Source organism: Equus quagga, chromosome 1 (assembly GCF_021613505.1).
Source record: "Equus quagga isolate Etosha38 chromosome 1, UCLA_HA_Equagga_1.0, whole genome shotgun sequence".
NCBI classification, from domain to species: domain Eukaryota; kingdom Metazoa; phylum Chordata; class Mammalia; order Perissodactyla; family Equidae; genus Equus; species Equus quagga.
In genome coordinates, this window is record NC_060267.1 from 138,527,041 (window position 1) to 138,549,271 (window position 22,231).

A 22,231-nucleotide genomic window follows, 5' to 3' on the forward strand; every position below is an offset into this window, starting at 1 on the left:
AAACCCTGGCCACAGAACAGGTCAGTTTATTATTTCAATAGCAAAGAGCTGAAAAATGTCAGGTCCCACAAAGGAGCAGAACCTGAGCAAGGCCTGTGATGCACCCCTACCCTACAGGGGTGCGGGCTGGGCCAGGTAGGGCTGAAGGCAGCAGGAATGGGAGTAAGAGACCAGGCCCACCTGGAGAGGCCCTGCTGAGCATGGGCAGACAGGCATGGGAGATGATGATGTAGTGTAAGGACCAGGCAGGCAAAGCCTGTTCAGGTCTTGTTGAGTGTCCAGAGTGGATCCAGAAGGCTGAGGGGGTCATCAGTGGGCCGGGCAGCCCGCAGACCCTGCCCGTTATGGGCCTGCAGAAAGTTCTGCTTGCTCATCCGCTGCTTTCGCTGCAAGGAGCTGTCCAGGGAGAAGGCCTCGGGAGTTAGGGAGGCCAGCAGCTCCAGGGAAGAGGAGGGCGGGCCCACACTGGGGACCTCAGGTGCTGGCTGCTCTTCTTCAGGCTGGGGGGCCTCAGGCAGGGGTGAAGAGAGGGGAGGTGGGGAGGAGGATGGGAGCTGGGTGGACTCTGGGAGGCTAGCTGGCGGTGGGCCTGGGGGCTCTACAGGGCCTGGCAGGCTGGCAGCTGGAGAATCCAAGCCTCCAGGAGGCCGGATGCTGAGCTTTGCAATAGTGGCCTGGATAGAGCTGATGGGCACGTCTCCTCCAAGGACCAGGTCCTGGGAGTCCTGAGGAAGGTGATTCTGAGAAGACAGAAGTGGGTAAAGACGAGGGTCACAAGACTGTGGCTGTCCCCACAGCCCCCAGGAGTTCCTTCCTTACCTTCTGGCTGATGCTTGTGCCGGCTGAGGGTTTACATGGAGGGGGCATGCCATGGCGCTGCAGGACCTGCTCCACGTGTCTCACCACTGCCTCGTGGCAGAACCTCAGGTGCAGCTGCAGAGGTGCATTTGGCTTGGTTAGCTGGGCAGAGCCCTGGGACCCCAGGGCAGAAGGCCCAGTCCAACACCCACTGGCCCAGACCCTCACTTTCTCCTGCAGCATGTGTTTCCTCTGCTGTCGCATGTGGCGCACCAGCTGAGGCAGCTCCGGGATCCCGTTTCCAGCCTCCACCTCCTGCACAGCCGCATAGAGCAGTGCGAAGGCTCCCGTGCGGCCCACTCCGGAGCTGTGGCAGGAAGTAGGTGTAAGGCCAGGCCAAAGCCCATGGCAGAGGAACCTCAGGCAGCTGCCCACCTGCTACCTGCACCCTACCTGCAGTGCACGACGATGGGTGTGTGCAGGGGTCGCTGGTGCAGGTAATGTGCATGCACCTCCTGGATGAAGCGCAGCAGGTTGCTGGGGCTGTCAGGCAGGCCTCTGCGGGGGCAGGGCAGCGCTTTTGAGCCAGACCTGATCAGAGATCCTCCCCACCCCTCCCCACCCTAAGGAGCAGAAGGCCCCCAGGTCCCCAACTACCACCCAGGGCAGCAGACGCACAACTCAGGCCAGGTAGAGAAGTGGAGGTGCACGAGTGAACGCTTGAGGCTCTGGTCACGGAACTGCAGGCTCAGCACCCGCTCCACGTGCGTCTCAGTGGTGCGGACACTGCTCAGGGCCAGATTCAAGGCACCGTGCACCATGGGCTGGCCCCTCTCAGTGGGGAAGTACCGTGCCACCTTTTGCTGAGGGGCAAATAGATGGGGCAGTTAGGGCTGGTTTTCCAGCGTCCCTCCTGGGTGCCCATCCAACCTCTCCCTCTCACCTTCTCCATCTCGGCCTCAGACACCAACATGACAATGACTGACACTTTTTGCTCATGCACCATGAGCCAGAAGTCAGCAGCTGTGCCAGGCAGTGGGGCCTGAGTGGCCACCAATGGTGGGCAGTATGGCGAAAGCCCTTCCACACGGCTGGCGTTGATATAGTCATCCTTGCCTGAGCGCAGCACCACGCGGTTACTATCATAGGGCATGACGTCCTGGTGCCGGTTCTTGAGTGAGTAGCAGCGGGCAATGGCGATGGAGCGGCCACGGGCATCGTGTTCCTGTGCGTCTTGCAGCTCCCGCCATACAGTGTCCAGAGCCGCTGAATCGCCCAACTGGCCCCGAAAGGCCTCCAGCTCCTGCTGCAACTGCTGCAGCCTCTCAGGGTGCTCATAGGGGTCCCGCTCAATCAGCCGCAGGGCCTGTGGCCGCCGGCCCTCAGCCGCATCCACCTTAGTAGGCTGCAGCAGGGGCTGCCCACCCCCAGGAGGCTGGGTGCCTCCATGCTGGCTCTCAGGGCTGGAGGAAAGCAGATCTGCAGCTGCAGTGCCTCGGCGCAGGCACGAGGGTGGCTCTGCTGCAGGGGGCCGAGGAGGTACTGGGCCAGGCCCTGGGGATGGGGCAGGTGAAGGCACCAGGTGGGGACTGGGGGTGGGCTGGCTGGCAGGTGGGGGGCCTCGAATGGAGAGAGGGGCTGCTTGGGGGCCCAGGGGCCTGGAGGCAGGCGCAGGACCATATGCCAGGGTGGGATGGGGAGACTGAGGAGGCCCAGGGCTAGGGAATGGCAGAGCCCCTGAATGGGGGGGCAGAGGGTCCTGAGAGGGGCCAGGGTAGACCTGGGTGTGCAAAGCTGGTGGTGGCTGCCCCAGGACACCAGGCTGAGGGGCAAAGGGATAGGGGCGTTGAGAGGCTACCAGTGCCGGAGCCTGGGGTGGGAAGAGGTGCGGATGCTGGAGTGCAAGGGGCTGCTGAGGGGGCGGGGGCCCAAATGCTGCTCGTGTGGGCTGAGGCTGGGGCTGGGGCCCAACCCTCGGGGCTGGAAAACCCGTGGGGATCCCAGGAGAAAAGTGGTGCTGGGCTGCGGGTGCTGGGAGGGGCTGCTTGGCCCCTAGAGGGTAGGTGTAGGGCGTAGGCAATGGCTGTTGTGGGGGCACCGGGAAGCAGGGCTGGGGAGGAACAGGGCTGGGGTTGGGCCGTGGTGCTGTGTGGCTGGAGATGGGGGCCTGGACACTATCTACTGTGGTAGTAGCTGGCCGAACCCCCATGGTCAACTCAGGGCCTGAGAACTGGGGAGGTGGGGCTGAGGGCATACCTGCAACTGCTGGGGGTGGCCCTACCCCCCCATAGGGACTGCTCACCACACCATGCTGGGGGGAGGATCGGGGCACAAGGCCCAGCTCTGGTGTGTAGGCAGGGGCTGGGTAGAGGGCAGGTCCGGGTACCATGGCCATTGCAGGATGCCCTGGGGCCTGGGGGGCCCTGGGCTGCAACATCTGGGTGGGGCCCGAGTAGGTACCAGCGGGTAAGGGTCCCGAGAGATAGTGGGGTCCTGGGCCTGCAGAGGCAGGGAAGGGGCTGGGAGGAAAGTGGAGTGGGGCAGCAGTTCCTAGGAAGGTGTCAGGTGGCCGTGGGCCAACCACCATGTCAGGGGGCAGACTGCGCAGCTCCTCGGGCAGGTCTGCTGTCTCCACTGCCTCACCCTCCTCCCTGCGGGGCAGGAACGGCTTTGGGGCTGTGGGCCGTGGTGGCGGCTTCTTCTTCAGCTCCCTGTGGGACAACATAAGAAGTGGAGCCAGACTCCCATCAACCCAGCCTGGGTTTGGGCTGCGGCCATGCCTGGGCCCCGGGCCACACTCACCTGTCCAGGAGCTGCTGGCGGGCAGCCTCACGGGCCTGGCAGGTGGACTGTGCTCGTTCCAAGAGAGCGGCCACCTTACTCTCCAGGTCCGCATAGAAGTCCTTGCCCTCCTGGGACTTCTTCATCAGGTCCTCATAGGCTTCATAAGAGGCCACCAGGGTCTGTAGCGTGGAGTTCCACCTGGTGGACAGAAGGGCCAGCAGAAGGTGAACAGCTAGAGCCAAGCTCTGAGAGAGACTGGGAGGGACTCTGGGCAAGAGCACAGGGCCAGACACTGACTTTTGGTCCAGTTCGCTGAGCACCCGCCGCACTGCTGCATACTGCACGTTGGCTTCTGTCAGTGCCCGGAGCACGTTGTCCTGGGCAGCCAGGTTCTGCTCCAGGTACACTCTCAGCTGGTCATACTTCTTCAGCTGCTCCTCAAACAGCTTCTGAGGAAGTGTTGGGGGATGAAGGACAGACACTCAGGGCCTCACAGGGCCACACAGGAGCCCTGTGTCAAAGCTCCTCCACCCTGCTCACCCAGTCCGACCTTAATCTCTGAGTGGTCCGTAGTAACCAGTGAGGCAGTGATGTCATCCTTCTGAATAAGCTCACGCAGCTGCTGCTCCAGGGACACACGCTGGTCCCGCATCTCCTGCACCTTGGCCAGGATACGCTTCAGATTCTGCAGCACAGCCTTGTCCTCTGGGAGCAGCAGTGGTCAGTGAGGCCAAAGAAACTCCCAGCTCCACGTCTCTTCCCGCGGGTTTGGGACAGGCGGGGCTCACCTGGGGTGAGGGCTGGCGTGGGCAGGGCAGCACGGACCTGGTCCAGCGGCCCACTGAGCAGGCGCAGGTTGCCAACGTGCAGATTCATGGCACGGTGCAGCTCACTGTTGGTGAAGGAGGCCTTCTCATGGACCTCCATGTACTTGGCCCATTCTCGCCTCACCTCTGCCAGCTCAGCCTTGGAGACTGCCAGGCTGGCTCCTGCCTGGCCCACTGCCTCCTGCAGCTTCTGGTCTAGCAGCTCATCCTCCTCCAGCAGGTCCCTGATGTCCTTCAGGGAGGCCTCCACATCCGTGAACACACCTGACAGCACTGGGGGGGGGTTGTGGGAGAGGGGGGAACAGCTTCTGAGGCAAGCAGGCCAGGCACCCACTGCGGCCCATCCCCCAAGAGAGAGAACTGCCCACTCAGTCAAGGGCTTGTGTGTGGCCCACTGCTTGCTCAGCAATGCAGATGGGCGGGCAGAGAGGGTACAGCGATCCATGTAGGTGGGTGCTTGTGCCAGGTGCTTGGAGAGATGCAATTTCCATCCTTGGCGAACAGGGGACATGGAGACCATAGCAGATGACTTCCATATTCTCACCCTCCACCTGCTTGCTCTCCCCCTCACTCACCTTGCATGGACTGAACGAGGTTCCTGACGGTGTCGGGCCGGACACTGAGAGCCGCACACTTCTCCATGAGCTGGGGTGGGATGTGGCTGTATGCATCAAGGTTGTCCACTGTCTCAGGATCCAGCTGCATTGAATCCATGAACTGGCTGCGAGGGGCAACAGGACCAGGAGCTGGGTGCTGACTCAACTCCTCACATGTAAAAGGAGCCCACTAGGGCCAGTCCCCACCACTGAAGCTAGGTCTGAGGTCCTAGCAGAGAGCAAATCAACATTCCAACTTCTAGCACTGGATCTGGTCTGGCCTAGCCTCACAGAACATGCTCAGGGCACTGCTGAAAACAATGGGACAGAAAGGACATCCTCCTCCCAAGATATGTGACTCATTTTACACATGCAGCACACGAGGCCCAGAGCAGGCAGGGCAGAGCAAGGAAACCTGGTACAAGCAGACGCTACTCTCTCTGTTGCAGGCAGCACTGGGGACCCCACAGAGGTCTGGCGTGTACCCCCACATCTCCCACTCCCAGCCCTGCACTCACTCCAGGACTTCATTCTTGTCCTCAATCTTGGCCATCATCTCCCGAAGCAGCTTGGCCTTCTCCTCACTGCAGAAGTGACAGAGCAGCTGTTGGAAGCCTATGTCCCTTGAGACATCCCCACCCCACCTGTGCTAACCGTAGTGCCAGCCCCTCCCACCCACCTGTATAGCGAGGAGGCTTCATGGGCAGCCATGGGTACCAGTTTGGCGAAGATGTCAGGGCCTGTAACAGCTGGATCTGTGGGGTTCACTGGTAAGGGCTTCACCAAGGGGGCACCTGGGAGGGGGAGGAAGAATTCTGGAGACCAGGCCCACAAACCTCCAGTCTGCCTCTGTTCTGTCCCATGTTCACCTCCTACCCCAATCTCGGCCTCCCCTCAGCTTCAGACCTTTCACAGGCTGAAGGGTGTCCAGTGCTGGAACAGCCTCATGGTAGATGAAGTCGTTGTCCTTCTTGGCAGAATTGTACCTGGGGGTCAGGATAAGGGAGAGTGGGAAGTCTGGGGTGATCAGTGGGAATCCAGGACCTAGCCTCCCACGTGGGCCACTGCTCTCTGGCACTGGTGGCTTCCTCCCAATGATGTAGGCAGAGGGCCAAGACCCTTCCTAACAAGAAGGAACCAGGGCCATCCCTAGCCCCACAGACTCACTTTCCTCCAATGACATCCATAGTGAAGCGAAGTGCGTCTTGCACAGTATCAGGCTGGCCCTGTGCGGTAGGGATGGAGGATGCTCAGCACCAACCAAGGCCAGTGCCAGGACACCCCTCAGCCCCACCAGGCCTGCCTCCTGTAATCTCAGAGCTCTGAGGCGTGGCCAGGCTCTTCTTCAGCTTTACCTTGGCCAACTTGATGGCTTCATTGAGCTTGTCCAGGGCACTCTGGAAGTATGCAACCTGTGGGGGGCAGCAGGCAGAGCCTGGTCCGTCCTTCCTTGCTTGGACCCTACTCCTTCTGACACCCACTGAGCACTGCCCGGCTATCAGGTGACCCATTAGAAGACAAGAAGCTGAGGAGGCAGCCAGGTGCCAGCCCAGCCAACACGACCAAGGTTAGCATCACACCCTGCTCCACCTTACAGCTTACACTTCCAACTAGCCCTCTCCTGAGGGGAGCCTGCTACATGTCCTCAGTCCCCTAGGGATGAGGGCTGCAAGATGGGACAACACATAAGAAACACACGGCCTGCAGCAGGGGAGTGGCCAGGGATATGGGGGTTAGAGACAGAGAGAAGACTGCGCCCTTTATTCTGTAAGGGAAGGGACCCCACCAGGATCTCACTAACAGGGCTGGAACAAGTCCTGAGTCCCGTCTTTGTCATAGCTTACTCACCCGCTCCCCAAACTTCTGCTGCTCCTCAGCCTGCTTCCCCATGTGAAGCTAGGAAAAAAGAAGAGATGTTACTACTTATTTCCCGAGCTGTGGCAGCTCAGCCCCGTCCAGGCCCAGGCCATGGTGCTCTCACATGAGCCACAGCCGCAAAGTAGTAGATCTTCATTTGCACAAGCTTCTTCCAGTCCTTCTGGATCCGGCCCAGCAGCGAGGCGGTGTCGGGGTTCTCCAAGGCCCGGCATGCCTCCTTGTAGTAATCCACTACCTGAGGGCCAGGATGGGCCGTCAGTGGGAGGGAGTCAGGAGTAAACCAAAGGCCTGCTTCAGTTCCTTGAGGACCACCATTTACCCCATCCCTACCTGTGCACTGATGCGGGCCACAAGAAAGCTCTTCCTGTTGTCTAACATCGACTTCTCCAGAAGGCACTCCTGAGCCTGGCCCTGGGACAACAAATGCAGGTGGCCTCCCTTGTTCACCTGGAGCCCTTGCCCTTCCCAGCAGGCAGACCCAGGGATCCCCTCTTCACTGTCTTCTCTTCTCCAGCCCCCCCAACTCCAAGAAGCACAGTCCTGCTCCTGATTCACCTGGGCCTCAAAAGATCAAAGCCAAGGCCCTCTGCTGGTCCCTCACCGCCATCTGCACAGGGCCTGGTCTAGGATGCAGCCCTAACTGTCCCCTCCCCTGGATTCAACTCAGCCCCAAGAAGGGTACCACCTCACCAGCATAAGGTTGACATTGAGAGTGAGGATCTGGCGGCTCATGTCAACGCTGTAGGCATGAGGGAAGTGCTCACGCAGGTAGGCAAAAGCACCTGCTGCACACTGGAAGTGAGTACAGGAGACCTTCATGCCCTGGGAGGGAAGACGGGGAGGATGGTCAGAGGCAGAGCCAGACAGCTGCCTGTGTCCACTCCCGCAGGGCAGGACTCATCTCTGGAGGCTGCGAACACTCAGCACCCCTCCCTGGTTATGTCCTGTGTCCCACCCACTGCCCGTGCCCCTCCTCACCTCCTCAGACACCCGCTTGTCCATGGCCCCCAGCATGGAGTGCAGCGCCCCTGGGGAGGCAGAGACATGGTGTCAGAGTGAGGCAGAGGGAGTAGTGTTGTCACCCATGATCAGGAAAATGGATCTGAGAACTGAGGCAGTTGGTCCAAGGACACCAAAGCTACAGCAAAGGGGGAGACTGAGAAGATGAGCCAAGCCCCTCAGTCTCCTGCTTTGCACCAGGCAGGGGTGGGAGTGGAGGAAGGACAGGCTCCCGTCCACAGCCCCCAGCCTAAAGGGCCGGTCTTGAAGCCTGAGGGAGGCCTACACAGTACTCTCGGGCTCCCCAGGCTTCTCCCTTGAGCCAGGCTGAGGCTGAGTCATCAGGGTTGACGGCAGGGCCGATTGAGGCCAGCCTTGTCCTCCTCCTGCCTGAAGTAGCCCAAAGCCACAAGCGGGGTTAGGAGCTGTCCAGTCAAAGAAGACAGGCCATCTCTCCTGGCTGGAGCACAAGATGGCAATGCCCTGTGGCAGCCAACCCAGTGGAGCCTCTCCTCAGCAGGGTGGCTCCAGATGGCCCAGAAAAGAGGTGCCAGTAGAGCTGCGGGGAAGGCAGTGGAGGGTCAGAACCCAGGTGTCTTCCATCCATCAGCCCACTTGGTGGCCTTCTGCTGAGCTGAGATGCTGGGTTGACAGAGCTGGGAGGTAGGGACAAGGGGGAGGGGTCAGGCAGCTCACCGAGATTGTAGAGAATGCAGGCCTGCTCATACTTGATGTCCTCATGGGCCACGGACTTGCCTGAGAAGATCTCAGTCCTGTAGACATGCCACCCCAGTCATCCTGAGGGAAGGAGCTGGCCAGGGCCCTGAGGCCAGGTGAGGGGACCAGCTACCCCAGTGTGGGGTCAGAAGGAGTGAAGCCTGGGGAGACCACACCAAGCCACTCCCCATCCTGTGCAGTAAGGAAAGGAAAGGGCAGGGGAGGGGAAGGAAGGGGCATCCCCACCATCCAGACACCCTGGCCTGTCCCAGGTACCCTCTAGGTTCTCCCCAGCCCTGCCTGCCAGCTCTCACCAGGTGACAGGAACGGCAGCCTCCTGGCCTGAGCCCATGGGGACGCGACTTTGCAGGTAGTGGAGCTGGCCTAGGTACTTGCGGAGGACACTGCAGCCCTCAAAGTCCCGTGGGACACGGACAGCATTCTGGGGGGCAGATGGGAGAAACAGGCCTGTCATCACTTGGGGTAGATGACAGGTATGCCTGTCTTCCCACAAACGCCCAGGAAATATGCATCAGAGCTGGGAGACTCCAAGGGATCCAAAGAAAGCCCACAGCTACACCTGCAGTCATTCAACAACCACCAGCCAGCACTGGTGGTCTCAGTCAGTCCCACCTTTCTGAAAGGCAGCTTACAAATGCATTAAAATTGTAATGTACCTAACGTCTGATCCACAGTTCTCTATCTAAAAATATACAGTAAGATATCCAGATAAGCAAACGCTTGGATGAGCATGCAAGGATATTTATCAGCATTATTAACAGGGTCAAATACTGGGATGCCGCCAAAGTTTTCATTAGAGAGGACTGTTTAAATAAATGATGTCAAGGCTACCCACAAAAGAGAAGACTGCAACCACAAAAACTGAAGACAAGGATCTCTATTTATTGATATGTTAAGATGTCCATGACATATTTATCGGGCAAAAAAAAAGTATGTAACAGATGAGCGGTATGATTTATGTAAAACCACATAGATACTGATAACCAACTAGATATATAGACAAAAAGAAAAAAATCTAGGTTATACACCAAAATCTTAAGTGATTATCCCTGGATAATACGGTTTAAGTAATTTCTCTTATTCTATACATACATATAGAGATATATTTTTAATTCTTTGCATTGTTTATATATTCTTTATATTGAACATTCCAATTTTTATAATAAACAATAAACCTATTCCCATTTTGAGAAAACAAAAGCAAGCAAATGAACCCTCTGCTCAAACAACCAGAAGAGCAGACAATACAGCCTCCAAGAAGCAGGTGCACAAAGGAGATGGGCTAGAAGCGCTGTGATGCTCTCACCCCACCTGCTGGAGAGGACCAGAGCCCTCCACCAGGATTCTAGCAGCTGAGGGGCCCAGCAGAGCGCTGGCTGGCACCAGCTAGAAGAATCCTCCAGGACACTACACTCCAGAGATGGGCTCCGAGCCTGCTGCCTGGGATCTCTCAAAAGGGACGCCAGAGCAGCAAAAGTCCGGCACGAGTCCCACTCCACACCACCTCCCCACGGTGTCTCGGGCGGCCGTCTCCCCTCTGGACCTCAGTCTCCTCTTTGCACAGGAACGATGAGCTCCCTATGGGAAGGCCTTTAGAACGCCCAGTGCAAGGACAAGGCATGTCACAGCCACACAGCTGAGGTACCACCTCAAGGAGCCTGTCCCACAGGCCGGGGCTTCTTGAATCTAATCTTATCACTCCCCTCCCCATCATAACCTCTGCCACAATCAAATACCACTTGTACTCATTAACATTTTCCTTTCAGCCAACCCATTTTTTAAAGTGGAGCCACATCCTAAGCAGTTGCATCTCTGAAATAACAGGTTTGATGTGCTAGCTATCATTTTTTTAACAATCACTAAAGCATATGCAAAAAAATAAAAAAATATGTGTCTTTGTACTTTGTGAAATCAATAAAAGAAATCTCAACTAAACTGAGTCAGGAAAGCCTGTAGGGGCAGCTCTCACGCCCCATCATACATGGTCAATTACCTCAAGCAGGAAGAGAGGTCTGCCCGCATCTCTGACAGGAGGGTGTTTTCTACTTTACGAACCAGCAGGAGAAGGAAGATTTCTCTCCCAGCCTGGCAAGAGCCTAGGTGACGAGAGACTGTAGCAACCCAGCCAACGAGAAGCTTCTATACTTTGGACTCTCAGTTTCCTCCAAAGGGGTTTGTTTTATTACAGTCCCTCCCAACTTGCCCTTTTTCTCTGTAAAAGCAAGCTCCCGTCCTTCGTCCTCCAGATTGGCCCATGGTCTGCCACAGCCTGTATATCCAGAACTGCAATTCTTCTTGATTGTTTCCAAATAATCTCCTTTTGTGGGTACCATAACTGGCCAACTTACTTTTTAAGTTGACAACTTCCTAAAACCATCTTTGGGAAACAATGGAAGCAACCCGCCCCTCCAGGTCATATAGATCCACCCGCACCCTTTAATCCAACCAAGAATGCAGCCCCCTCTTGTCCCACCCTGGCCTGTCACGCTCTCTGATGAACTGCATGCAGTAGGAGCAGAGCAGAATAGGTGAGTCAGAAAGGAAGCTGACACCCTACCATAACCACTCCCCCACTCCTTCAACAACCCCTCACAGTGCCTGTCAGTTTTATTTCCTGTAATCACGGAGCCAAGAATTTATTCCAGTTACAACTGGAAAGTCTTCTGAGGGACAACCATTCAGCCCCGTTTTACAGATGAGGAAACTGAGGCCGAGATCAGGAAAAGAAGATTGCCTACAGCTTCCCAAATTATATCCACCTTCCATTTCTATTGTAAATCACTGAGTTATGGTAAAAGGTTAACCTGACTTATGCTGTCTCTGCTTTCTATGTCTCCGTACTTTGATACATTTTCTGTAATTCACTAAAAACTAGACCAGTGTTACTTCTAAAATTGCTATAATAGTTTATTTAGTTACTCTATTTTATTTTCACTGTATATATTGTCGAGTCTGGGAGTTTTTTCTGGTCTGTTCATTTTTTTCACTGAAAGAATTATAAGCGTTCTATGTAAAAAAGTTTGTTCTGTCGTTTCACTGAAGAAACACTGATCTGATCCACCTCTCACATTATTTAGATGAACAAATCAAGTCCCACGAAGGAGAAGTGGAAGTGGCCACCCTATGTCCTTCTATGAGTCATGTCTGTTCTGGGAATAGCCTCAGGTCTGCAGGGTCCTGGTCTGGAGCTCTCCTGAGGGAGGCTCTCTCCAGTCCACTGCTCTGTGCAGGCGCTCGCTCTACATCTTAAAGGATCTGCCTCAGAAGAGGCTTTGGAGATGCATGACAATGCTCCCTCCTAGAGTGTGTTGTGTGCATACGTGCCTGTGTATACAAAATGGTGGTAGTCCTAGTGGTTAAGATTATCTCACTCGTTTTCAAACTATTCGAATGAAATCTTTTTTAAAATTTTAATTTATGAGTAGTATTCTAGGAAGACGACAGAGCAGGAAGCACCAGAAATCTGTCTCCTCAGCTGAACAACGATCTTACTGGCAGAATCTGTCTGATGTAACTATTTTGGAACTCTGGAGTCTACTGAAGGCCTGCAGCTTGCAGAAGAAGGCTTGGATGATAAATTTTGGTGACTATCAGCTCTCAGCACAGTAGCAGCTACCCAGCTCCCAGCCCTGTGCAGGCAGCCTTGCACATGTTCCTGGAGCAGCCAGCACAGTCTGTGGGAGCCAGGGTAGGCAACAAGGACTGTGTCCTCCAAAGATCAGAGATCTGTGCTCTGATTGCTAATTACTGCTTCTGATCTCAGAGGTGCAAAGAGGAAGGCTGACACTGTTGTTGCAACTCCTGCTCTGGCTGAAGAGACTTCAAGGGGATTTAAAGTGCTAGTGCTTCTCCCCCACCGCTCCCTTCATTTTTCTTTTTCCCCTTTTGGGAGCCAGACACTGAAGACTACTACATTCAAAAGCAATCATATAGACAGAGAAAATTAGAAAGTCATCGTGCATACCCAGGGAAAGGCAAAGGCTCAGAAAAAACTTGAGAGGACCTTAAGTTCACACCTCAGGCTGATTCTTGGCACAAAGACAGCCTACAATAATCAAAACACACACACACAAACAAAAACCAGCAAACTGGGGAAGGGGAAGATTCTAATTTCCAGAGTCACCATATCATTAGAGTCAAATGTCCAGTTTTCAACAAAAAAAATCACAAGGCAAAGCAACAGGAAAATACAGCCCATTGAAAGGAAAAAACATAGGGACTGGCCCAGTGGAGTAGTGGTTAAGTTCCCACACTCCATTTCGGCAGCCCAGGGTTCACAGGTTCAGATCCCAGGTGTGGACCTAGCACCGCTTGTTAAGCCATGCTGTGGTGGCATTCCACATAAAATAGAAGAAGAATGGCACAGATGTTAGTTCAGTAACAATCTTCCTCACAAAAGGAAAAACAGAAACTGTCCCCGAAAAAGACTTGATGGCAGACCTAATAGAAAAGACTCTAAAACAAGTGACTTACAGATCCCCAAAGAACTGAAGAAAGATGTGGAGAAAGTCAAGAAAATGATGTAGGGAATAAAGCAGAAATATCAACAAAGAGAGAGAAAAACGTAAAAAGAAATCCTACAGCTGAAAAGTACAATAACTGAATTGAGAAATTCACTAGAGGGATTCAAAGGCAGATATGAGCAGGTAGATGAAAGAATGAGTGAACTTGAAGATAAGACAATTGAAATTATCAAGTCTGAAGAACAGAAAGAAAAAATATTGAAGAAAAGTGAAGAGAGCCTAAGGGACCTTAAGACACCACCCAGCAGACCACTATACACATTGTGGAAGCCCCAGAAGGAGAAGAGAGAGAGACAGCAGCAGAAAGACTATTTGAAGAAACAATGGCCAAAAATTTCCCAAATTTGATGTAAGACATGAATATAAACATCCAAGAAGCTCAAAGAACTCCAATATAATGAACTCAAAGAGACTCACACCAAGACATTATAATCAAACTGTTGAAAGACAAAGAGAATCTAGAAAACAGCAAGAGAAGCGATGCATCACATACAGGGCATCCCTCAATGAGATTATCAGCAGATTTCTCATCAGAAACTTTGGAGACCAGAAGGCAGTAGGTTCACATATTCAAAGTGCTAAAAGAAAAAACTGGTAACCAAAGATCATATATCCAGCAAAAGTGCCCTTCAAAACAGGAAAAATTAAGAAATTCCCACATAAACAAAAGCTGAGGGAATTCATCACCACTAGATCTGCCCTGCAAGAAATGCTAAAAGAAGCCTTGTAGATTGAAATGGAAGGACACCCAGGGGGCCGGCCCTGTGACTGAATGGTTAAGTTCACACACTCTGCTTTGGCGGCCTGGGGTTCACCAGTTTGGATCCTGGCTGCAGACCTACACACTGCTCATCAAGCCATGATGTGGTGGCATCCCACATGGAAGAAGTAGAATGACCTGCAACTAGGATATACAACTATGTGCTGGGGCTTTGGGGAGTAAAAAAGAGGAAGACCGGCAACAGATGTTAGCTCAGGGCCAATCTTCCTCACCAAAAAAAAGAAAGAAAGAGAAAAAAAGATCTTCCCTGAATTTTCAGCTAAATGAGCTGAGAAATTACTATTATTTAATTAAAAAAAAAAAGGACACCTGATAGTAACTTGAAGCCATATGAAGAAACTAAGATCTCAGTATAGGTACATATATGGACAATTATAAAAGCTAATATTACTGTAACAATGGTGTGTGACTCCACTTTTTTTTTTGCTGGGAAAGATTCACTCTGAGCAAACATCTGTTCCCAATCTTCCTCTCTTCTTTTTCCCTCCCTAAAGCCCCAGTACATAGTTGTATATTCTAGTTGCAAGTCCTTCTAGTTCTTCTATGTGAGCCACCGCCACACATGACTACTGACAGATGAGTGGTGTGGTTCCCTGCCCAGGAACCAAACCTGGGCTGCCGAAACAGAATACACTGAACTTTAACCACTAGGCCCTCAGGGCTGGCTCTCCACTTTTTGTTTTCTACATAAGAGAAAAAACTCAATTTACAAACAGTTATGGGGTTTTATTTGTTTTTGGTGCTGAGGAAGATTCACCCTGAACTAACATCTGTTGCCAATCTTCCTCTTTTCATATGTGAGGTGCTGTGACAGCATGGCCACTGGCAGACGAGTGGTGTAGGTCCACATCTGGGAGCCGATCCGGGCCGCCAAAGCTGAGTATGCCACACTTAACCACAAAGCCACTAGGGCTGGCCCCACAGTAGTTTTTAAAGACTATCTCTTTTGCATATGTAAACATATCAATTAACTGTCCCCGCTTTAGAGGAAAGATACAATCTCCTATACTCTGAAATCATAAACAAAATTTTTATTTAAAACTTCTAGTGTTATTCAAGTAGAAAAAGTTGTTTTTAACTACTTTAAAACAGAGTAGTGAGATAATTCATCTTTTTGACAATTTTGTTCTCGTCTTAAGAACAGTGTCACCTTCTTTGAAAGTCAGTAAGTTCCTCTACTTCAACATAACAAAGGCCACATATGACAAGCCCTCAGCTAACATTATGCTAAATTGGTAAAAGACTGCAAAGCTTTTCCTCTAAGACCAGGAACAAGGCAAGGATGCCCACTTTCACCACTTCTACCACAGTACTGGAAATCCCAGCCGGGGCAATCAGGAAAGAAAAAGAAATAAAAGGCAGCCAAATTGGAAAGGAAGAAGCAAAAGTCTCTCTGTTCACAGACATGATCTTATACACAGTAAACCACAAAGATTCCATGCAAAAATATCTGCTGGAACTAATAAACGAATTCAGCACAGTTGTGGGATACAAAGTCAGTACACAAAAATCAACTGATTCTATACAGTCATAATGAACAACCAGAAAAAGAAATTAAACGAACAATTCCATTTACAATAGCATCAAAATAATAAATTACTTAGAAATAAACATAATCAAGGTGAAAGATCTGTATACTGAAAACTACAAAACTTTGCCAAAAGAAATTAAAGACATCAGCAAATGGAAAGACACCCTGTATTCATGTATTAGAAGACTTCATATTATTAAGGTGGCAAACTTCCCCAAAGTGATCTACTTTTTTTGGATTTTACTTTTTAGGGATTCAATGCAACCCCTATCAAAATCACAAACAGCATTTTTTGCAGAAATAGAAAAATCCATTCTAAAATTCATATGGAATGTCAAGAGATCCCAAATAGCCAAAAGAATCTTGAAAAAGAAGAATAAAATTAGATATCTCATAATTCCTGATTTCACAACTTATTACACAGCTACAATAATCAAAATGGTGTGGTACTGGCATAGAGACAGACATATAAATCAATGGACTAGAAAAGAGAGCCCAGAAACAAACCCGCACATACATGGTGTTATGGGCTGAATTATGTCTCCAGCTCTATGCACATGTGGAAGTCCTAACAGCCAGTATCTCAGAATGTGACTCTATCTGGAGACAGAGCCTTAACGAGGTAATTAAAGTAAAAAGAGGGGCCGGCCCCATGGCCAAGTGGGTGAGTTTCCGCGCTCTGCTTTGGTGGCCCAGGGTTTCGCCGGTTCAGATTCTGGGAGTGGACATGGCATGGTGCATCAAGCCATGTTGAGGCGGCGTCCCACATAGCAGAGTCAGAAGACCTACAACTAGAATATACAATTGTGTATTAAGGAGCTTTGGGGAGAAGAAGATGAAAAAAAGAGAAGAAGATTGGCAACAGATGTTAGTTCAGGTGCCAATCTTAAAAAAAAAAGGGGGGGCATGGAGCTTTCATTTCATTAAAAAAAAAGAGTAAAGTAAAATGAGGTCATATAGGTGGGCCCTAATCCATTATGACTGTTGTCCCTATAAGAGATTAGGACACAGACCTGCACAGAGGGACAACCATGTGAAGATACAGGTAGAAGAAGGCCATTCGCAAACCAGAGAGAGGCCTCAGAAGAAATCAACCCTTCCGATAACCTGATCTCTAGAACTGTGAAAAGATAAATTTCTGTTGTTTAAACCAGCAGTTTGAGGTCCTTTCTTATGGCAGTTGTAGCTAACGAATACATACGGTCAAATGATTTTCCACAAGGCTGCCAACGCCGTTCAACGGGGGAACACTATTTTTAACAATGGTGCTGGGAAAACTAAATATCCACATGCAAAAGAATGAAGCTGGATCCTTACCTTATAACACTTACAAAAATAAACTCAAAATGGGTCAAAGAACTAAATGCTAGAGCTGAAATTATAAAACTCTTAGATGAAACAAAGGGGAAAATCTTTGTGACAATGGATTTGGTGACAATTTCTTGGATATGACTCAAAAAGCACAAGCAACAAAAGAAAAAATAGATAAACTGGACTACATCAAAATTTAAAACTTCTAAGCATCAAAGGACAAAATCGACAGAATGAAAAGGCAACCTATGGAATGGGAGAAAATATTTGCAAATCATGTACCTGGTAAGAGGTTGATATCCAAAATTTATAAAGAACTCCTATCATTTAACAACAACTTGATTCAAAAATGGACAAAGGACTTGAACAGACATTTCTCCAAAGAAGATATACAAATGACCAATAAGCATATGGAAAGATACTCAACAACACTGATCATTAGGGAAATGCAAAATCAAAACTACAATGAGATACCACCTCACATTCATTAGGATGGCTACTACCAACAAAACAGAAAATAGTAAGTGCTAGCAAGGATGTGAAGAAATTGGAACCCTTGTGCACTGCTGGTGGGAATGTAAACTAGTACAGCCACTGTGGAAAACAGTATGGTGGCTCCTCAAAAAGTTACCATACGAACCAGCAATTCCATTTCTGGGTATATACTCAAAAGAAAGCAGGGTCTCAAAGAGATATCTGTACACCCATGGGCATTACATATACAACTCATGTTCACCCATAGTGGCATTATTCACAATAAGCAAAAGGTGGAGGCAACCCAAGTGTCCATCAATGGATAAATGATAAAAATGTGGTATATCCATACAGTGGAACATTATTCAGCCTGAAAAAAAAGAAGGAAATTCTGACACACACTAAAACATGGATGCACCTTGAGGACACCATGCGAAGTGAAATCAGCCAGTCACAAAAAGATAAATACTGTGTGTGTCCACTTCTTTGAAGTAGTTAAAGTAGTCAGATTCATAGAGACAGAAAGTAGAAGGTGGTCTCCAGGGACTAGGGGGCAGGGGGAGGGGGAGTTGTTGTTTAATGGGTATTGAGTTTCAGTTTTGCAAGATGAAAAGAGTTCTGGAGACTGGTTGCACAACAATGTAAATGTACTTAGTACCACTGAACTGTACACTTAAAAAGTTAGGATGGTAAATTTTATGTTATCTGTATTTTACCACAATAAAAAATTTCTAAAAGATATTTTTTACAAAGTCAGGTAAGTTCCTTGTAATAAGGCTTCTAATAATTAGTGACAAATACACACTTTTAAGTATTTTCTTTCTAATTATTTTATGCACCGTTGTATAGCAACATGTTTCCCCTTGTGTGTTTGTTAGAAGTCTGAGGGTCTGAAGTCCACACTGGCTTGGCTGACCTTGGGTCCCAGGGATGTAAATATGTGCTGCAGAAATCAGTAGCTGTTAGTGTTTTCTTGTCCACCACCGACCACAGACCAACGCAGCCATCCTTGCAATAAACCAGCAGCATTGGTGACTGTTTTTAATACCCAACTGACCTGTTAATTTTGGATACATTTTCAATTACTACTGACATTTTCTGTCAGCTATTCAGAAACTAGTACCAGCAAGGACTGGCAACTTCAACCAAATCCAGAAATGTAAGGATATTATACCCATTCAGAGGATCTGCAATGGATTCATATGTTGCTCCCTTAATTGGAGCCTTCCACTGTTCAGACTCTTGGACAAATTTTTCAAAAGTGAAACAAATAAGCAAATTGGCACTTGGCCTTGATAACAGTGTTTCCAGCTCTTTCACAATGCTGCAGGTAGCAGGACAGTTTTCTCGCTTGAGAACTGAGCCTCCACCAAATCTAGGTCTGGTTTGCATACCTGTTATTCCTATGCTGACCACACACGGATGATTGGGGCAGGACCACACCACCTCAGGAGGCTGAGGGAGGCATTCAGTAAGCCATGTGGAAGTGAAAGAAGCCTCACTCAAAAGACTGCAAATGAGAGAAACCGAAACTACTGGGGAAAGAGAAGGCCCACTGTGCACCATCCAGCCTTCCAGACCACAGCTCGCTCCATCCCGGCACCATGAACCGCACCTCCCAGACCTTTGTCAGTGGCACCTACAGTGGTATCCCCCCGACCTATGAGATGCTCAAGGAGGGGCATGAGGTGTCCGTGCTGGGGGCACCCCAGAGCTCAGCTCCCATGACGACCACCGTGATCAACATGCGCAGTGACACCTCTGCGCCCAACCACATCGTCTGGTCCCTGTTCAACACGCTTTTCACATACTGGTGCTGCTGCCTGGGCTTCGTGGCCTTCACCTACTCCGTGAAGTCTAGGGACCGGAAGATGGTGGGCGACGTGACTGGGGCCCAGAGCTATGCGTCCACCGCCAAGTGCCTGAACATCTGCGCCCTGGTCATGGGCCTCCTCGTGATCATTACATTCTTCAATATTTCTTGCCTCTGGCTGACTGATCTTTTTCCACGCATTTTAGCGATCATGATGAGTTTCAGAGACTACTAGCAGCTGTGCGTGGCCTGTGGCTACCCCAGCCTTCACAGCAGTTTACACACACATCTGCCTACACTTGAATTCAATAAAACACTCGTTTGAGGGAAAAAAAAGACTGCAAATGAAAGCGCTACTCCAGCGTCACACTCTCTGGATCCCTCACGAAGTCATTTATTCAATGGGCGTCTTTTTTTCAGGATTTGGCTCCCCAGCCCTCTTCCCTGCCACTGGAGACTCAGCTTAATGCCAATGGTGCCCACCAGTGCCTTTCTGCTCAAAGAATCTTATTTAGAGTTCCATGTTACTACACAGTAACTTTGTTCACTGCTGAATCGACAGTGCCTAGAAGAGTACCTGAGATTAAGACAGGGTTCAATAAATGTTTGTTAATGGAATAAATAATGCATGACTAGAACTCCAGCATATAAAGAGGACAGATGAAGAGCTCCTCTTAGTTCTCTTTTTTGGGGATCAAGCTTTGCCCTCAGCTTGGGGCAAAGGAAGAGCTGAGGCTGAAATTATTCAACATTATGTAGTTTTTATTTAAAAAGTAGAAAAATTTTTTCATAATATTAAACACAGAAATGACATCTGGTTATTGGTCACTGTTTACTGCTAATGGACACAGGTTGAGAAAGGTTGAAAACACTGTTATAATAAGATTTAAGCAAATCGTTTATCAATTAGAATGATTTAGCAATGTTATTTTAACTTCCGGCTTTTTAAAAAATAAAAAGAATGTGTACAATATCACAACGGCTGTCTCAGGACAGGGTTGTTTTGTTCTTCATATTTCTCTTATTTCCCAGTTTTCTACAGGTTTTATGACCTATTAATTCATCAGAATACAAAGTGAGTGACTGTGCCAATACTCCTGCCCCCTGACAGAGTTGCTAAGAGGACTGTGGTGCCCACTACCACTGAGCCCCGCAATGGCAGAAACAGGTCACCTCAAACCGGCACAATAGCCAGCACTGTGCTCAATGCTGACAATTCAGATGCCAGAATCAAGCCAAAGATAGACATTCTCACAATTATTAACATTGTTCTGGAAATACATGCCTACTGCAAGAAAACAACTGTTGGAAAGAAGGCGGCAAAATCATTACATGTACACGATTATGACCTGTGTACTTGGAAAACCCAAGAAAATGAGCTGAAATACTACCAGAAAGAAGACAATTAACAAAAATAAATTGCTTTTCTCTACACCAACTGTAAGGGGTGGAAAATATAACCAGAGACGAGGGAAGGACACTAATAGCAATAACAAAAAAAATACAGAAGTAAATCTAAGAAGATATGTGTAAAACCTACAGGAAGAAAACCGTAACTTTACTGAGAAGCCTGAAAAAAGATCTGAAGAAATTCAGAGGAAAGCAACCTTGCAAAGATGTTAATTCTATCTAATCAATCTGTAAATTTTATGAGCTCATGAAATTCCCAAGACTATTTTGGAGAACTTGACAAAAAGATTCTAAGTTCGAGAAATACTCACGTGAGAATAGCCATGGAAAACTTGAAAAAGAAAAGTTACTATCATGGATTAGTCTTATCAGATAGTAAAACGTATAACAGATACAATACTTAAAATATCATGGGCCTGCAGAGGAAGATAGATGGTGGAAGAGATCAGGAAATTCTGAATAGATCTAAAATACATATGAGAATTCAGCATTGGAGTGTTTCAAAACAGTACAAAAAACACGGAGAAAAAGTTAAAGTTTGAGCCTTCCCTCACATATCACATACTTTAAATGCCATGTAAAGACTGAAGTGAAAACCAGAAGCACACAAGTACCAGAGAAGGAACATTGGTGACTGCACCTTGTTTGGGTGACAAAGGTTTTCTAAATGCAAATCAAAGGGAAAGATGAGATGGACCCAATTTATAAACATTTAAATGTAAAATCTGAAAAGTTTGCAGTAAATACGCAATAAACAAAAACGATGAACTGAGAAAAATATTTGCATCATATAAGACAAAAGAGGAGTATTACTAATGTATGAATGAGTCTTATAAATTAGTAAGAAAAAAGGTCTAACACCCAATAACAAAGGACATTAACCGACAATTCCTAAAAGACATATAACAAACACATAAACAATTGTGAAACCTTTTTGTTGACCAAATAACTGAAAATTAGAATCAAATATCCTTTTCATCTATCAGACTGCCAGAACTGGAAAGTAACAGCAGGAGGCGGCACACTCTGCTGAGGGGCGTAAACTCAAACAGGTGCTCCTGTTCACCCACTAATTCCTACAGAAACTGTCCTATAAAAACCCAACTACGCAGACATGGGGTATATTTACAATGGTGAAAGACTGAAATAATCACATGTTCTCAGAGATGAGACTGATTAAATTATAGTGTGACATAATCATCACAGGCCATTAAAAATATTCTTGTATGCTCATTGATACAGAAACATCTCCAATGTGTTAAGTGAAAAAAGCAGGCTACATAAGCAGTATAAGTGGTGCACGATCCTACTGTGGTTTTATTACTATATATATTAAATAAAAATTTTAAACATAAAATTTTAAAAATTGTGCAAAGGATTCTTAAGATTGGTTTTCATTTTTTTTTGCTTTTTAGTACTTTGAAATTTTCCTATCATTAATTTTGCTGCTTTTACAGAGGAAAAGATTCTAAACTAAAAACACAGTTCCAGGTGGCTTCTTACCTCCCTATCAAACCAATCCCATTCACGTCTGCATAAAAATACTACCCTCCTACCTGTCTGAGCAACTCCAACTTCTTCAATTCCTCATTGTAGGCTTCTGGGTTTTCTCCATAATTCTTCAGGACAAACTAGAGAGAGAGAATAAAGTAAACCAAGGTTAGAGAAGACTCCCCTGCTCCCGCTCCTGCCCTCAGTCCTCAGCAATCACCAGTCAGGGTTCAGGATCAAGTCCGGAGTGACAACCATGAGTTCATCTCCTGGACCA

At 49.0% G+C, this 22,231-nt stretch overlaps 1 protein-coding gene across 2 annotated transcripts in view; it reads right to left on the minus strand.

Annotated features, from left to right (window-relative positions):
- Positions 1-10: 10 nt before the first annotated feature.
- The window catches only part of PTPN23 (protein tyrosine phosphatase non-receptor type 23), a 31,540-nt gene continuing 9,319 nt past the window's right edge, over positions 11-22,231 (minus strand). Inside the window, exons 2-25 of one of the 2 annotated variants that reach the window (XM_046653407.1) lie at positions 22,020-22,094; positions 8,914-9,041; positions 8,579-8,655; positions 7,862-7,911; positions 7,574-7,705; positions 7,214-7,294; positions 6,987-7,118; positions 6,854-6,901; positions 6,361-6,417; positions 6,173-6,231; positions 5,912-5,991; positions 5,685-5,799; positions 5,524-5,589; positions 4,985-5,130; positions 4,371-4,682; positions 4,133-4,287; positions 3,880-4,031; positions 3,601-3,780; positions 1,742-3,509; positions 1,477-1,661; positions 1,252-1,356; positions 1,027-1,165; positions 820-933; positions 11-740 (exon numbers count right to left, since the gene is read on the minus strand). In XM_046653407.1, coding sequence (XP_046509363.1) covers positions 261-740; positions 820-933; positions 1,027-1,165; positions 1,252-1,356; positions 1,477-1,661; positions 1,742-3,509; positions 3,601-3,780; positions 3,880-4,031; positions 4,133-4,287; positions 4,371-4,682; positions 4,985-5,130; positions 5,524-5,589; positions 5,685-5,799; positions 5,912-5,991; positions 6,173-6,231; positions 6,361-6,417; positions 6,854-6,901; positions 6,987-7,118; positions 7,214-7,294; positions 7,574-7,705; positions 7,862-7,911; positions 8,579-8,655; positions 8,914-9,041; positions 22,020-22,094 — 4,836 coding nt within the window. In that variant the 3' untranslated portion in view covers positions 11-260. Of the gene's footprint in view, positions 741-819; positions 934-1,026; positions 1,166-1,251; positions 1,357-1,476; positions 1,662-1,741; positions 3,510-3,600; positions 3,781-3,879; positions 4,032-4,132; positions 4,288-4,370; positions 4,683-4,984; positions 5,131-5,523; positions 5,590-5,684; positions 5,800-5,911; positions 5,992-6,172; positions 6,232-6,360; positions 6,418-6,853; positions 6,902-6,986; positions 7,119-7,213; positions 7,295-7,573; positions 7,706-7,861; positions 7,912-8,578; positions 8,729-8,913; positions 9,045-22,019; positions 22,095-22,231 lie in introns of those variants that run through there. The other variant, XM_046653418.1, reaches the window with a different exon arrangement.